At 41.3% G+C, this 15,870-nt stretch overlaps 1 protein-coding gene and 1 long non-coding RNA gene across 2 annotated transcripts in view; one reads left to right on the forward strand and one right to left on the reverse strand.

Annotated features, from left to right (window-relative positions):
• Positions 1–1,041: 1,041 nt before the first annotated feature.
• LOC106781330 (uncharacterized) overlaps positions 1,042–15,870 on the forward strand; it is a 58,921-nt gene continuing 44,092 nt past the window's right edge. The window contains exon 1 of the long non-coding RNA XR_001377888.3: positions 1,042–1,166. This is a non-coding gene — a long non-coding RNA (uncharacterized lncRNA). The remainder of the gene's footprint in view (positions 1,167–15,870) is intronic.
• Positions 6,549–15,870, reverse strand: part of MYH8 (myosin heavy chain 8) — a 28,941-nt gene continuing 19,619 nt past the window's right edge. The window contains exons 28-40 of the mRNA XM_001504851.6: positions 15,314–15,440; positions 14,596–14,714; positions 14,272–14,468; positions 12,958–13,141; positions 12,709–12,874; positions 12,487–12,611; positions 11,015–11,323; positions 10,138–10,341; positions 9,028–9,153; positions 8,769–8,939; positions 8,480–8,584; positions 7,821–7,916; positions 6,549–6,834 (exon numbers count right to left, since the gene is read on the reverse strand). Of these exons, the coding sequence (XP_001504901.1) occupies positions 6,685–6,834; positions 7,821–7,916; positions 8,480–8,584; positions 8,769–8,939; positions 9,028–9,153; positions 10,138–10,341; positions 11,015–11,323; positions 12,487–12,611; positions 12,709–12,874; positions 12,958–13,141; positions 14,272–14,468; positions 14,596–14,714; positions 15,314–15,440 (2,079 nt within the window). The 3' untranslated portion in view covers positions 6,549–6,684. The remainder of the gene's footprint in view (positions 6,835–7,820; positions 7,917–8,479; positions 8,585–8,768; positions 8,940–9,027; positions 9,154–10,137; positions 10,342–11,014; positions 11,324–12,486; positions 12,612–12,708; positions 12,875–12,957; positions 13,142–14,271; positions 14,469–14,595; positions 14,715–15,313; positions 15,441–15,870) is intronic.

Here is a 15,870-nt window from a genome sequence, read left to right on the forward strand (position 1 = left end):
ATTGAGGGCTTACTATGCTCTGGAGGATTTTAAGTGCTGGGGAACAACACAGGCAGTCTCTCTCCTCATGAAAATTCTATTCTAGGGGGCCGGCCCTATGGTCTAGTGGTTAAGTCTGTGGCACTCCACTTTGGCAGCCTGGGTTTGGCTCCTGGGTGCCACCTACACCTCTCATTGGCAGCCATGCTGTGGCAGCGACCCACATACAAAATAGAGTAAACTGGCGCAGATGTTAGCTCAGGGTGAATCTTCCTCAAGCGACCAAAGGAAGATTGGTAATAGTTGTTAGCTCAGGGCCAACTTTCCTCAGCCAAAAAAAATTTCTATTCTAGGGTGTGTGTATATGGGGACAGACAACAAACAAACAGATATCTAATGTCAGTTAATGATAAATGCTCTGAAGGAAAGGAAAAGCAGGATAAGGAAATAGTGGTTGTGTGGTGTGTAAATAAGTTGATCAAGGAAATCTTCCTGAAGAGGTGATATTTGAAGTGAAGGAGGAAGCCATAAGACTATCAGAGGGACAGTATTCCAGGCAGGGGAAACAAATGTGAAGGCTCTGGGAGGTGAGCTGCCTGCACAGGGAAAGGAAAAAAGGCCAGTAGGGCAGGGGTGAAGGGAGCGAGGGAAACAGGAGTAGGGAATGAAGCGGCAGAAGTGGCCAGGGGCCAGATGGTCAGAGCTTTGCAAACTAAGGTAAGGACTTCAGGCCTTAAATGTCAGCTATTGGTAGAAAGGCGACTTTATTCTTCCTTATTCTGTGCTGCGTGTTGGCCCGATTATCTGCTCTTTTTCTATTCAGCTTTGCTTCATTCTGTCAGACAGAAAGAATTTACTGAGCGCCCCTCAGTTAACAGGTGGCTTATGAAGACACCGTTCCAGGCATCGTGGATAAAAAGTTGGTTTTCTCCAGCAGCTTATGATCTAGTTGGGGGTGTGCGGGTGGATCGCAGTACTGATAATGGAAGAAAGCACAGCAGTGCCGACTTGAAGGGACCCACCCAAAGTCCATTGGAAAGAAACAAAGTTTCAATTTGCCAGGGAGGGGAGGATCACTTCCGGTGCGCCCCAGGGCATCATGGGGGAAGCCAGGCTGAGGGAAGGAGAGGCCGGAAGTGCCCCGCCCAGAGCAAGACCCGCCTGGAGGCGACAGTGGGACATGGGCGGTGAGTGAGGCTGTGAGAGTTTGCGGGCGCTGAGGGCCCAGCTGGTCCCCCGGTGTTCCCTGAGCGTAACTGCGGGAGTCAGAGGGCTGCCGGCGGCTGTGAAGCTGGCCGTGGGGCGGGAATTTGAACGCAGGACTCTTGACGTGACTGGCCAGAAGGAGATTTTGGAAAAATTTTTAAGTCGCCAGTTTCCATTTGAAATTTTTCATTGCCTGTGTAGGCACGTGATTGTACTGTATATACGTAAACTTATATAATAGATGGTGCTCAGTCCATTTTGGGTCCTAAAATCTGTGGCTATCAATTGAATCATTTTTCAGAATCCTGGAAAAAATTATGATTCTGTTGCTCAAAAGGCACCACCTTTGCCATCCATGCTCTTATCAAAATTCCTCATAATTTGAGCCCTCGCGCTGCATCGTACCTCAGTTTCCCCAAGAGAGAGCCGTAAGCCATAGTTTCTGTGAGGAGGGGAGAAAAGAGTCCGCTCTCTTGTGAAGGTCAGGCTACTATAATCTAAGAAAATCCCCGTTTTGGGTGGGTCCCCAAGGGGAGTGTTTTCTCCTTCACCCCCGGAGAGGCTTTCTTTTTCCTTGTGGGCTCCGGAAACGGCATCTTGGTGGCCCGGGGAGCCAGGAGGGAGGAATCAGGCTGGTACATTCCAGCCTTAAGTAAGGTTCTTTCCATGTGCCCACAGCTGATTCTTCTGCTTCCCACTTAGGAAAATGTGACTGATACAGTCTGCAGCAAAGGTGCCTGGGGACACTGGCATGTGTAGCATGTGCCCGGGCCTCTGCGCGCACTGACAGCTGCCGTGTTAGCCCTGGAATGTTAATCCCCCCTGAAAGCTCAGATGAAAGGCGACAGCTTTCAGCAGCTGTGCTAATGGTTTCATCCATCAAGTGACCCTCTCCTCTTCACCTTTCTGTTGTCACTCATGGCCATGTCTTTGATGAGGGTGGATATGAAATGTTGTTAAGAAGCAGGGTAATTTTATTTATGTATTTAAAAACTATGAGCCTTTAAAAAAATTTCAGAGGTAATGTACACGTTGTAGAAAGATTGAAAAATCTGCTGAAACATGGAAGGCAAATTTTGAATCCCTCCTAAAATTGTAGCATACATGTCATCTCTACCTACATTTTGGTTTAAGTCCTTTCTCACCTTTTTTTACATGTTTGTGAACATGTATGCAGTTTCTTTAAACACATGTTTTTAAACCGTGCACAGCTGGGATAGTTTTTTGTTCTGTCTTTAAAACTTAACAGATTATGAAAATTTTCTCATCATATGAACTCTTCTTCATCATGCGTTTTCATAGTTACATAGCCTTCCATCCTATAAATGTACCATCATTTATTTAACCAGTTTTCTATTGTTGGGCATTCAGGTTGCTTTAATTTTTTGTTCTTTTACATATTCTAGTAAACATATGTGTATGTAAATGTTTATACATGTCTTTAATTATGAAATTTATAGACTAGACTTTCTGGACAAAGGCTTATGGATGTTTTAAGATTCACAATAGTGGCGTGCCTGTTGTTGGAGTCTCCACGGGAATGATACTGCATAGGAAAACAAAAAGTATTCACTAATGATTGTGCTTATCGTCCGATGTTGTAAATATTCAATAATCAACGTAACATGACTGCAAAATAAAATGACGGATCTTGTAAAAGTTGCAGAATTTAATCAAGTTGATGAAAGTGGTATTAGAAATCTGCTTGAATTTTGCAAAGCCGTTGACCACTGTGGATGCAGCAGCGCTGAACTGGCTGAGAACAGAAGAACTGAAAATGGACAAAGATGGTGATGCAGTAAGCATTTCAAGAGAATGAGTTTCAGGATCAAAGGATGAGGAACAACTTTAAAAATATCACTGAAAATAGGGGCCGCCCTGTGGCCGAGTGGTTAAGTTCCCGAGCTCTGCTTCAGCAGCCCAGGGTTTCGCTGGTTCAAATCCTGGGCGTACATGCCACAACTAGAAGGACCCGTAACTAAAAATACACAACTGTGTACCGGGGGGCCTTTGGGAGAAAAAGGAAAAATAAAAATCTTAAAAAGAAAAATATCAGTGAAACCATCACACCCTTTTTGCAAAAAGGGACATTTTTAATGATTGCATTGCAAAAATTAAACATGAAGGATGCCGTTTCATATAAGATTGTGGGAATTATGTCTCTCTCCTCCCAACTCCCACATTAATTCATTCTCTAAGAATTAGCGGACAGTTGTAAGTATAATCTAAATCTTGTGCAATATAACGTAAAGTAAACTTATTTCAATACTTTGGCTTTATTTTTAAGATAAAATCCCAATCAGACTTTTCCCCCCCAAATTTACTATGTAATTTTGGACTTCATGGTAATTTAGATTCACTTTAAGTGGTGGTTTCCCCAGATGATGTGATTGGCCATGTAGAAAATCCCAAAGAATTTACAAAGAAACTCAGAACTATTAAGTGAGTATAGTGGGGTTTTAGGATCTAAGATAAACATACAAAAATCAATTGTATTTCTATGTGCAATATGCTAGCAATGAACATGTGGACACCAAAATTAGAAATACAGTACCATTTACAATCACAAAAACGAAAGGAAAGAAAGAAAAAGAAAAATTTAGATGTAAATCTGACAAAACGTGCAGGGCTGTATGCTGAAAACTACAAAATGCTGTTGAAAGAAATCAAAGATCTAAATAAATGGAGAAATATACCACATCCATAATTTGGAAGAATCAATATAGTAAATATGTTAATTTCCCCCAAACTGATAAATACATTTAATGTAATTCCTATCAAAAATTATAATTCTGGCTTTAAAGTTTGACATACAGTATTCTAATTATTATGTTCACAAAGCACTATTATTGTAGTATTTCCCACAATGAAAAATTTTAACCAGGGTTATGAAGTTATGACTGACATATAATAAGCTGCACTGTGTAAAGTGAATTAGACATATGTATACACTGTGACACCATCATCTAAATCAAGATAATGAACATGACCATTGTCCCCCAAAGTTTCCTCCTGCTCCTTTGTAATACCTCCTGCTGTGCCTCTGTGCTTCCCATAAATCCTACCTCTCCATCTCTAAGCAACCACTGGTCAGCTTTCTGTCACTATAGAATAGTTTTTATTTTCTAGATTTTTATATAAATGGGATATTAGAGTCCACACTTTTTCTTTGGTCTGGCTGCTTTCACTCTGCATAATTATTTTGAGATTCATCCATGTTTTTTTGTGTGTTGATTGTTTATTTCTTTTTATTGCTGAGTAGTGTTCCATTGTATGGATTTACCACAATGTGTTTATCCATTCACCTGTTGATGGACATTTGGGTTGTTTCCAGTTTTTGGCTATTACAAATAAATGTGCTGTGAATATTTGTGTACAAGTTTTTGTGTGGACATATGTTTTCATTTCTCTTGGGTAAATACCTAGGAGTGGAATAACTGGAACAAATGGATAATTTCTTAACTTTTTAAGAAATTGCCAAACTGTCTTCCAAAGTTGTTGTGCCATTTTACATTACCACTAGCAGATATGAGAAGTCCAGTTCCTCCACCTCTTGGCCAACGCTTGGACTTTTAGCGTTTGTAATAGATATGTAGTGACATCTCATTATATTTTAATTGTGTTTTCCTAATAACTCATGATGTTGAGCATTTTTCATGTGCCTGTTTGCCATCTGTAAATCTTTTTTGGGGAAATGTTTGTTTTAATTTTTTGCCTCCTTAACAATTGGGTGATTTGTTTTCTTTTTATTGAATTTTTAGATTTCTTTATATATTCTGGACTCAAGTCCTTTATCAGGGATATAATTTGCAGATACTTCCTCTCAGTCCGTGACTTCTCATTCTCCTTAACAGTGTTTTTCAAAGATCAGAAACTTTGAAATTTGATAAAGTCCAATCTATCAATCTTCTCTTTCGTGGCTTGTGCTCCTGGTGTTGTACCTAAGAAATCTTTGCGTAAGCCAAGGTCACAAAGATTTACTCTTATGTTTACTTCTAGACATTTTTATAATTGTAGTTTTGGTTTTCACTTTGATCCAAAATTTTGTTTAGGAGAGTATTTTGAAATTTTTTTTGTTTTAAACTTTTGGTATGATTTTAGACATACTTGAGATTGTGGCCTGTATAATTTGTACTGTACAAGATTGAGGCGGGGGAGAGTGGATGCTAGAAGGTGGAAGAGGGACAGGAATGCATAAAATACAATTTTTATCTAGATTGCATTTTTGTTCTACTCCCTCCTCTCTTTCTGGAGATCAAACCCCTCATGTTTATGCTTCACCAAATCTTTCTTGTCTTATCCTTCCATTTTTCCTAACTTCTTTCTCTCTCGTCTCTCTCTTACCCACCCACCCGTCCAGTCTATCAGAAAATCCTGTGTGCGCTACCTTCATGGTACATCAAGAATCCACCTACTGATCATCTCCCAGTGCTACTTCTCTGGTCTAAGCCACTGTGGTTTTTTATCTTTTATTTTACAATAGGCTCCCAGCTGGTCTCCTGGGTTCTACCATTGCCCTTTTTGGTTTATTCACCCCACAGCAGCCACAGTGATTCTTGCAAAATGTGTGTTAGTATCACCCCTCTGCTCAAAACCCTCCTTTCCCATCTCACTCTGAGTAAAGGCAAAAGTCCTCAGGTAGCCCTTGGGCCCTATGAGAACTCTGGGCCCTCTGGTTCCTCTCCTTTGTCATAATTCTCTCTTGCTCATTCTCCTCCAGCCCTGCTGCGCTCCTTCCTGTCCTGTGACTTGCCAACCTGCCCCTGCCTCAAGGCTTTTGCGTTGTCTGTGGTTCCCTCTGCTTGGAAATGCTCTGCCCTCATGTACTCACTTGGCTTACTCCCTTGTTTCCTTCAGGTGTTTGCTCAAATGTCTTCTTATTGGAGATCCCCTCCTTCACTACTCTCCTCAGAATACGAACTGCCACCTCCTACTTTTTAATTTCCCATTAGTGCTTACCGTCTGATACATTATATAGCTTCTTATTTGTTGATTGCCTTTCTCTGCTTGTAGAACATAAGCTCCCAGAAGGCAGGAACTATGCTTTATTCACTGCTATATCCGCAGAATTTAGCACAGGGCCTGGCGTGTAGAAGATGCCCCATAACTGTTTGTGGAGCGGATAAATGAATGGGTCCTGTTTGAGGGGGCAGCCTGAGGGTGTGTTTTCCATAGGAATTCTTAACACTGCAGAGAGTTTTAATGAAAACAAATGTAGCAGAAGATAACTGTGTGTGTGTATGGGAGGGGAAGATGGGAAAGGGGATGCTGGGTGGTGATGGAGGTACAAAATACTGAATGCCCTGCAAAGCCATATATAATATTAAAAAAATAATTTCTAGGTGGGAAAGTAAAAAATGACAGTCTGTTAATTTATAAGTTTACTGTAGTTTTTATTTACTCAGCATTAGGAGAAAAAGAAACATCATAAAACAAGTGGCCAAAATTAGCACATTTTGTGCATTTCTTCAGCCACTTGGCAGCACGAGGCAGCTGTGTTCACTCTGCGCTGAGTTTTGTGTGAACCTCCCGGCTCTTCACCCGCAGCTTGTTGACCTGGGACTCGGCGATGTCAGCCCGTTCCTCGGCCTCCTCCAGCTCGTGCTGGAGCTTGCGGAATTTGGCAAGGTTAGCGTTGGATTGTTCCTCCTAAGAATAGAGATAGCATTGTGAGAATTAAGCCTTGTGGTTCTCATTGCACTTGTCACCTAATGGGATTATTTCCTCAACTCAAATAGTTCCCGCTTACGGTCTGTTTGCCATATCTGACTTCAAATCTGGACAGAACTTGCTTGTAACTTCAATTACGTTTTTTACTTTTAAGAACAAAAGAAGAAACAGTTTCAAAATGGAAAGGAGAACCTTATGTCAAACCCATACTTATGTGAAATCTGTTTATGATGTATGGACTGGGGGGAAAGGAGGAGGAGACCCCTGTGCCTTCACAGTGTTTAGTAAGTGAATGTAAGGTCAAATGATAACTTTGGGAAAATCCCACCTTAAATTTTTTCCCATATATTTTGACTCTGGTAGACAGAGAAAGGGAAAAGTGGGGCTAGGAAGAAAGTACACCTCTGTTGGTTGGACTTATTACCATTTATGCCTGCCCCTTGCTTCTTGCCTACTATGTTGTGTCTGGAAGAAGGGGAAACAACCAGGAGAAGTGAAACCGGCCAGTCTTCCGGCACATCCTTATTTGCTTTAGCAGATGTGGAGAGATGAGCCACTGATGATGACATTGGTAGTGAGCCAATGAGTCAGTTGGGGAAAGATTCAAGTTTGGTTTTTGAAAACACTTGCTTTTGTGCATTTCCAGAGGGAGAGGAATTTATCATGGTGTTAAGTAGAACTTCTACTGTATATTCTTTGCAGCTATCAAGTAAGGTGGGTTATTTGGAGCTTTCTTTTTTTCCCCTCAAAACTTAGAAAATGTCTAATAATAAAAATATCTCCTCTTGAAGTCATATTTTGTAATTAGGATTTGGAGGTAAATTCGTATTTATAAAATCATCTCTCTTAAAATATGACTGGTAGATTCTTACTTTGTCTCCTTTTATCTCATTAACACGTTCTCTTAATATATTTTTATCCCAAAAGAAGTTTTCTTTTTCCCTCAAAGGCTTAAAGATACTTACAGCCTCCTCTGCTTGTCTCTTGTATGATTTCACCTTTGCCTGTAATTTATCTACCAAGTCCTGCAGCCTGAGAACATTCTTGCGGTCTTCCTCAGTCTGGAAGTTGGAAAAAGTGATTTGCATTCAACACAATGCAATAAGCCTACTACAGATGGTAAAATAAATCACTTTGTTATGATGGCAGGTGGGCCTGGGGTAAACTTGGTCAACTTTGAGACTTTTTTCATAGTATTCGCAGTCTCCACTCTTGTTAAATGTCCACTATGTGCGGGTGCTGTATTAGGGAATTATACACATCTTCTCTAATCCTTACCTTCCTGCCCTGGAGAGTAGATGTTATTCTATTTTATAGGTAATGAAACTAAGGTTGAGAGTGTTAAGTAACCCACCCAAGTTCAAAAATAAGAGAGGCCAAACTAGGGCTAAAAGCCAGTTTATCTGTCTTTAAAACTTGTGTCCTTTCCCCTCTTATGCTCTCTTGTAAAGGCCTTCCTGATTTTCCAAGCTTGGTATAGGTCTGTGATAAGCAACTGTGTCATTTGCCCCTTATATGTACCAGGTTAATGTGTATCTATTTGTGGGTGTGACATAAATCATCACCAGGTTTCAGTTTCCCACTGGCAGGAAGTCTGGATATTCTAGAAAGCTGTTCCCCTTACCTGGTAGGTGAGTTCCTTTACTCTTCTCTCGTGTTTCCGCAAACCTTTAACAGCCTCAGCATTGCGTTTCTGTTCACTTTCAACCTCTCCTTCAAGCTCACGTACCTACCACCAAGGAAGGTACGTGCACAGTTAGCCTTGGGGGATATTAATTAGCTCAGGACCTACTGAAGATATTGAGTGGATGTCCCCAGCCCTAGTACAAAGATGGGAGTCAGTATGTGGGAAAAGAGAAGGGTAGAGGGAGTGTCGTTTTCCCCTTCCCAGCCTGGGAGATTGAGATACCCACCCTGGCCTCCAGTTTCTGGATCTGCTTCTTCCCACCCTTCAGGGCCAGCTGCTCAGCCTCATCCAGACGGTGCTGCAGGTCCTTCACCGTCTGCTCCATGTTCTTCTTCATCCGCTCCAGGTGGGCGCTGGTGTCCTGCTCCTTCTTCAGCTCCTCAGCCATCATGGCCGCCTAATTAGCAAATAAATCAAGAAGATAAGGAAACTGGTAATGGAGGGTAGCATGTGGTATCAATAAAACAAATGCTCATCTTGCTCACATCAGTGATGGCCTTCTTGGCCTTTTCTTCTGCGTTGCGTGATTCTTGAATTACTTCTTCCACTTCGCTCTGGAGTTGTGACACATCATTTTCCAATTTCTTCTTGGTGTTGATCAGGCTGGTGTTCTGTTAAAAATAGTGGAAATTTGCAAGATTTGCAGTTTGCCCTTTGGTGTTTTATGTGTCTTCCTTGTTGGCTCGTGGCAAGGAACTAATGACAACATTTCACTAAACTTGAAATATTTGTTCAGTGCAGAATAATTATTTGCAAGGTTGGACTTCCCTCTGCCCTCGTTGCCCCAACATCCATCTGATTTATGCATAAGGACTTCTGAGGTTTAAGAATGCCTATATTAATGAATTGCTCTTTCAATTATATTTCAACCGGACATCACTAGTATTCTGTCCTTAAAAGGTTGGAAATATTCGGAAAGAATAGATGCTTTTTGTTGAGTGCCTGGCACTGGGATTTCTCAATTAGGAGGAATCTATTCTCTGTGAACTTTCATGGTTTGTTCCCTTGGGGAATGCTGAATTAGTCTTATGAAAATATTATGTTAACATATCAACTCAGTGGTTCTCAAAAAGGAAGCACTGCTGTCTCGGTCAGCATTTGGAAATGTTTGGGGGTGGATATTTTTGGTTGTCAAAATGTCTAGAGGGTGCTACTCCACTTAAAGTCCAGGCAAATCAGGGAGGTTAAATGACCTGCAAGGCACAGCGACAGCAAACACAACGATGCTAAATGCTGAAGTGCCCCTGATGGGAAACACTGCACGGAATGTTTTTGAGTTTTGGAGTATAGATATCTTCATTCAAGTTTATTTCACATGATGGTTTTCAATATAAAGAACCAAACCTTATTTTTAAATAAAAAAGTAATACCCTCTTTTTTTTTTTTTTGGTAGAAAATCTAAAAAAGACAAATAGGAACACACACATAAAAACACTTATAACTCCATCCCTCTAAGATAACTGCAATTAATATTTTAGAGCACATCCCCATCCCTTTTAATATAGACATATTTATGAAAATGGAGTGCTTCTACATTTTGATTCTGATTCATCATTTAACAATACACCAGCATTTGTGTGATGTGAGGGTCTCACCTGGGTGTGCAGGAGCTGGACGCGCTCACTGGCATCCAGGAGCTCCTGTTCTGCGATTTTCCTGCTCCTCTCGGTCTGCTCCAGAGTGGCCCGCAGCTCCTCGATCTCGGCCTGCAGCAGGTTGGCTCTGCGCTCCACCATGGCCAGCTGCTCCTTCAGGTCCTCCTGGCCCCGGAGAGCATCATCCAGGTGCAGCTGGGTGTCCTGTTAAGTAGAAAAAATGTCCTTAGACACTCTGAAGAGGATGTGAACGTCCCAGGAGATGAACGGCAAGAAGTACTGGTGCCAGGAACAGGAAATGACAGGCCTGTCATTTGAAAGAACATGAAAGTGGTGATGTCACCAGCTCAAGTAAGAGAGAATTATCAGAAGGCAGCTTCTTGTTCTGTTTATGCCATTAACTGGTTAATTTTTCATGTGGGAGCCACTAATGTCTATCATTTATGGAACACTTTCCATATGCTTTACCCGGTCCTTGACATCTTTTATCTCATTTGATCCTCACAATAACCCTATGAGGTGGGTAGTTTCATTCTTATTTTGTAGAAGCAGAAACAAAGGTTCTGAGAGGTTAAATAACTTGCCTAAAATCAGGCAGCTAGTAAGTAACAAAACTGAGACTCAACCTCAGGCTTGTTGGTGCGAGTCTTGCACTTTCTCTCGTGTCATACTTTGTCTCTGGATTTCCGTTTGTTCTTTTACATAACATTTCTTTAAAAATATTATGTCCTACATGTATTTAATTTAGCTACCTCCATTCTGTGAGCTGTACAATTTGTTAAAAGAAAAAAATGGATGGTTTTACAAGAAGGTGTTTTGAGGAGTGGAAGACAGGTAACCTGCCTGACTGATCCGGGCCGTTAAATGTGGACTTTACCTTGAGGATGCCTTGGGTGTTCCTGTAGTTCCTCAAGGTCTCTGCTGCCAAGCGGTTGGCGTGGTTCAGCTGGATTTCCATTTCATTCAGATCTCCCTCCATCTTCTTCTTGACTCTCAGAGCATCATTCCTGCTTCTGATCTCGGCATCCAGGGTGCTTTGCATAGTCTCCACGACTCTAATGTGGTTTCTCTTCAGCTGGTCAATTTCCTCATCCTTTTCAGCAATTTTCCTGTCAACTTCAGACTTGACTTGGTTCAACTCAAGCTGGATGCGCAGGATCTTTCCCTCTTCATGTTCAAGAGATGCCTTAACAAAACAGTGATCAATTAATAATGAAAAATAGTGTGAATTTTTGGAGTATGTTCTCTTGTGAGCCAAACTCTTATTAATATCAGCTTGTGACCCGTGGCCGAGTGGTTAAGTTCGCACGTTCTGCTTCAGCGGACCAGGGTTTCTCCGGTCCTGATCCTGGGCACGGACATGGCACCGCTCATCAGGCCATGCTGTGGCGGTGTCCCACATGGCACAACTAGAAGGACCCACAACTAAAAATACACAGCTATGTGCCGGGGGACTTTGAGGAGAAAAAGGAAAAATAAAATCTTTAAAAAAAAATCAGCTTGTATAATTTAACAAAGCACAATATAGTAGTTCCAGAAGCCTGCTAGCTAAATCATTCTTTTGTTTATTCGGTCATGGGTTATAAAGGCAGCTCTGTAATAAAGGTGCTTTGTAAAATATAAAGTGCTATGCAAATATTATTCATATATGTACTAACAAAAGTGATATGATTAAACTTGTGTAGTAAACATGAACTCTCAGTCTGTTTTATAAATTAAAATGTTCATGTATCATATACTAATTCCTGTTGTAGAAATTCTCAGTTTTAAAGCATATATATTTTTTGTGACTATGAAATACGTGTTCACTGTAGAACTTGGGGGCAATATATAAAAACAAAGAAAAATCCTCCTGTTGTGTCCTCACTCAGAGATCACCATTTTAATGTGGTGTGTTTTTTCTAGTTTTTTTCTTGTTTATGTACGTTTCTACATAATAAAATTATATTGTATATGCAATTGTGTATATTGCTTTAAAAATTACTGTCTACTATAAATATTTCCACATATTAATTACATTTAATCTCTATATAAAATTGTAACATATAGGTGTTGCGTAATTTTCTTAATCTTGTTCTTGGACTGGACATCTTTGTGCTTAAAACTTTACCTCCACTTACGATTATTTTGTTGGAATAGATTCTTAGAAATAGAATTGATGAGTCATAGTGTTTACATTTTTAGGGCTCTTGGTAACTGTTGCCCATTGCCCTTCCTAAACGTTATATGAGTTTGAATTCTCACCAGGTCTGTAATAGTGTATCCATTTTACAGTATCATTGCACACTGTGAGTGTTTTCACCGATGTCTGTCTTTGATTTTTTTCCCCCACAACCTAATAATGTGTACCTCTGCTTCTTCTAAGGCAGCCTGAATGTCACATTTCTCTTGTTCCACTTGCTTCTTTATTTTCTCCAATTCATGGATTTGCTTCCCACCCTCAGCAATCTGCTCTGTGAGGTCAGAAATCTCCTCTGTGGGTGAACAGACAAGAGAGAAGAGGTCAGCTGATGGTGACATGGAAATGTCCTGCCAGGGCTGTATGAGGTAGGGAAGTTCTAGAGGACTCACGCTGCAAGTTCTTATTCTCTCGCTTTAGCGTTTCAAGTTGATCCAGGGATTCCTCGTAGGCATTCTTGACCTTGAACAGCTCAGTACTGAGAGAACGGGACTCCTTCTGGGAGGCCTCCAGTTCAGCCTGAGTTTCCTCATACTTCTGTTTCCATTCTGATAGGACCTGAAAAGCAGTAAATCGTCAGCCAGTGCAAGGAGAAAGGGAGACCAAGTAAAACAGTGATAATGTTAAGCAGTCTGGGCCACCTTGTCAAAGTTCCTTTGCTTCTTATCAAGAGCTGCGCAGGCAGCATTAGATCTCTCCACGTCCAGCATGAGGTCCTCCACTTCGTTCTGGAGCCGCTGCTTGGTCTTCTCAAGAGAAGCACATTTGGCGTTCACAGCTTCTACATGTTCCTCAGCTTCCTGCAGACGCTGGGCCAGCTTCTTCCTGAAAAGTGAGCCAGGCGGGTAAGGAGAGTGGTCAAGAATGGGAGCAAGTGATAACCTCCTTGGCCCCCTTTCACAATCCTGTTTCCATAATGGCAAATAACATGGTTTTCAAACCTTGTAGCCAGAACTGCTTTCTAGATTGAAACTGCACGAAAGGTCCAAAGTGGTGGACGATTGGATTCAAGTCCTTGGTATGTTGTTAAATTCTTAGAGGCACTGTTAGTGCTCTGCTGTGTGTGTCTCGTCGCATATGTAATTCAGAATTTTCAGGACTTCTGATTGAGTATGGTTGTGGAGAATGAATGGCCAGGACAATTTTATTAATTGATTTATGTATCTCATCTCATTCCAAAAAGGACTTGAGGCTAACCAGATATTTTTAGTAGGAAAAAATATACTGAGCATATTAATTTGCTTTCTCAGACTCTCTGTTTCATTTTGTGTACTTTCTCCCTAGAGAACAATAGCCAGTTTCTTCTAATCATATAGAGTTGGACAATCTCATGAGAGAAAAACTGATGAATAAATCAAGACAATTCATCCAGTTTAAGCAAAGGCAGGTTTTTTTTTTCTTCTTCTGAATCACCTACATTCTTTGTTCCCAATTGCATGCCTACTGTAAGGTACAGAACAGCCTTTAGCCCTAATGCCCAAGAAGACCTGCTTGAAGGTTCCCTTTGGTCTCTACACAGACTAAGGCTTCACTTTATTTAGACTGATCCTGAACATTATGTATGATTTCGGGGCCTCCAACATGACTTTTAAGAGCAATCTCTTTCTACTGCGATGCTTTAGCTGGGCTCTGGAAGCAGAATGTCTGGTGTAATCCCAGCTGTACCATTTATTAACCACATGCCTTTGGCTTAGTTGGTTAACCTCTCACAGCCCTCAATTTCCTCATCTCTAAAATAGGGATAAGAAGAAGAATAACATAATGTCCTATGAAAACTACATGAGCTAATGTGTGTATAGTACTTGACACATAGTATGCACTCAGTAACTGTTAGCTTCTGCTCTTATTACTGTGTTATCATCATTGCCAACATCATCACAGTTGCTTCTAGGAGTTGTTGAGTCGGGCAGCTAAGAAACGTGTCATTTTCCTCCCCCTGAGTTCAAAGCACATACTTGGCCTCCTCCAGCTCCTCTGTGCGCTGGATGGCGTCCGTCTCGTACTTGGTCCTCCACTGGGCAACCTCGCTGTTGGCCTTGGACAGCGCCCTCTGCAGCTCGGCCTTGCCTTCCTGCTCCTCCTCGTACTGTTCCCGCAGGAGGTCACAGTCGTGGCGGGAAGACTGCAGGGCGTGGGCCAGCGCATTCTTGGCCTGCAGAAGTACCAGTTCAGTGACTTAAATTCATTTATTCAGTGATATTTAATTTACACACCCAAAGTAGAACCTAACTGGACATGTTTAGATTTCATTAGCCAAGAAGGTCTTTGGTAAAACTCACTTTAGTTTCTTCCTCTAGTTGACGTTTCAGCTCCTCAATCTGCTGGGTAAATGCTTGTTTGCTCCTTGAAAGCTGAGAGACCAAAGCATCTTTCTCATCTAATTGTCGGGAGTATTCACCTAAGAATAATAGAAGTAAAGGAATTTGTTAATGGCACCAAAAATAAGCCTAGGGGCCAGCTGAGTGGCATAGTGGTTAAGTTCATGCACTTCACTTTGGTGGTCTGGGGTTCACTGGTTTGGATCCTGGGTGCGGACCTACACATTGCTCATCAAGCCATGCTGTGGCAGCATCCCACATATAAAGTAGAGGAAGATGGGCACAGATGTTAGCTCAGGGCCAATCTTCCTCAGCAAAAAGAAGGAGATTGGTTGCGGATGTTAGCTCAGGGCTCATCTTCCTCATAAAAAAAAATAAGTGTAAAGCTTTTATACTTATATATATGTGCATGTAGACATGTATATATATCAAATATATACTGTATCCTCTTCTAAATATTATTATAGAACTGGTTAGAACTGGAGATTAAAAAGCAGAGTTGCCATAGACGTGTAAGGAGTAAACTTGCTTGCTGACTTGCTTTTTTTCTTTCTGACCTGCTCAGCAAATTCTGATGGTTTGTTTATCCCCCTCTAAAATGAGAGCATTACTGTTGTTGAGAAGCCCTGGAGGTGCATTTATCTGGTACACAGTTGCAGGCCTCAGAGAGAGGGCCCACCTGCTTCCGTCTGCAGGCGCGCTCTCTGTGCTGTCAGGTCGTTGATCAGCCGCTGCTGCTCTTCCTCCTTTGTCTTCAGTTCACTCAGCTGATCCTCTAGTGTTCGGCACATCTTTTCAAGGTTTGCCTACAGGACATGTGACGATGAAGGATGACACATTACATGCAGTAAAAAAGAAAAGTTAAAACTTGATTCTTAAAATATTTTTAGAGTGAATAAATTTATGTCAAGTGGGAGTTGAAAGTTTTGGCACCAACTCTGGAACGTGCTAGGATTCAAGCATAATGCTTAATGAGTGAGTGAGTGCATAATGTCCCTGAAGCCGTCATTGTTGGAGCCCATTCCTTTATCCTAAGGAGACTGATACTTGCTTAAAGTGGATTTTGAAATAATCTTAATGGGTCATAACTCAGCATTTAAAAGAAATGAAATAAAATGGAATATATTAGAAAATATTAGCTCAGTGCTATAAACTGCCTGCAAACAATGTTTAATGGCAGAGAACAATGGTATTCTTGCAGGTTATTAACTACTCTCATTTAGAGGTGGTATTGTG

The sequence above is a fragment of the Equus caballus genome, chromosome 11 (assembly GCF_041296265.1).
Source record: "Equus caballus isolate H_3958 breed thoroughbred chromosome 11, TB-T2T, whole genome shotgun sequence".
NCBI lineage: Eukaryota > Metazoa > Chordata > Mammalia > Perissodactyla > Equidae > Equus > Equus caballus.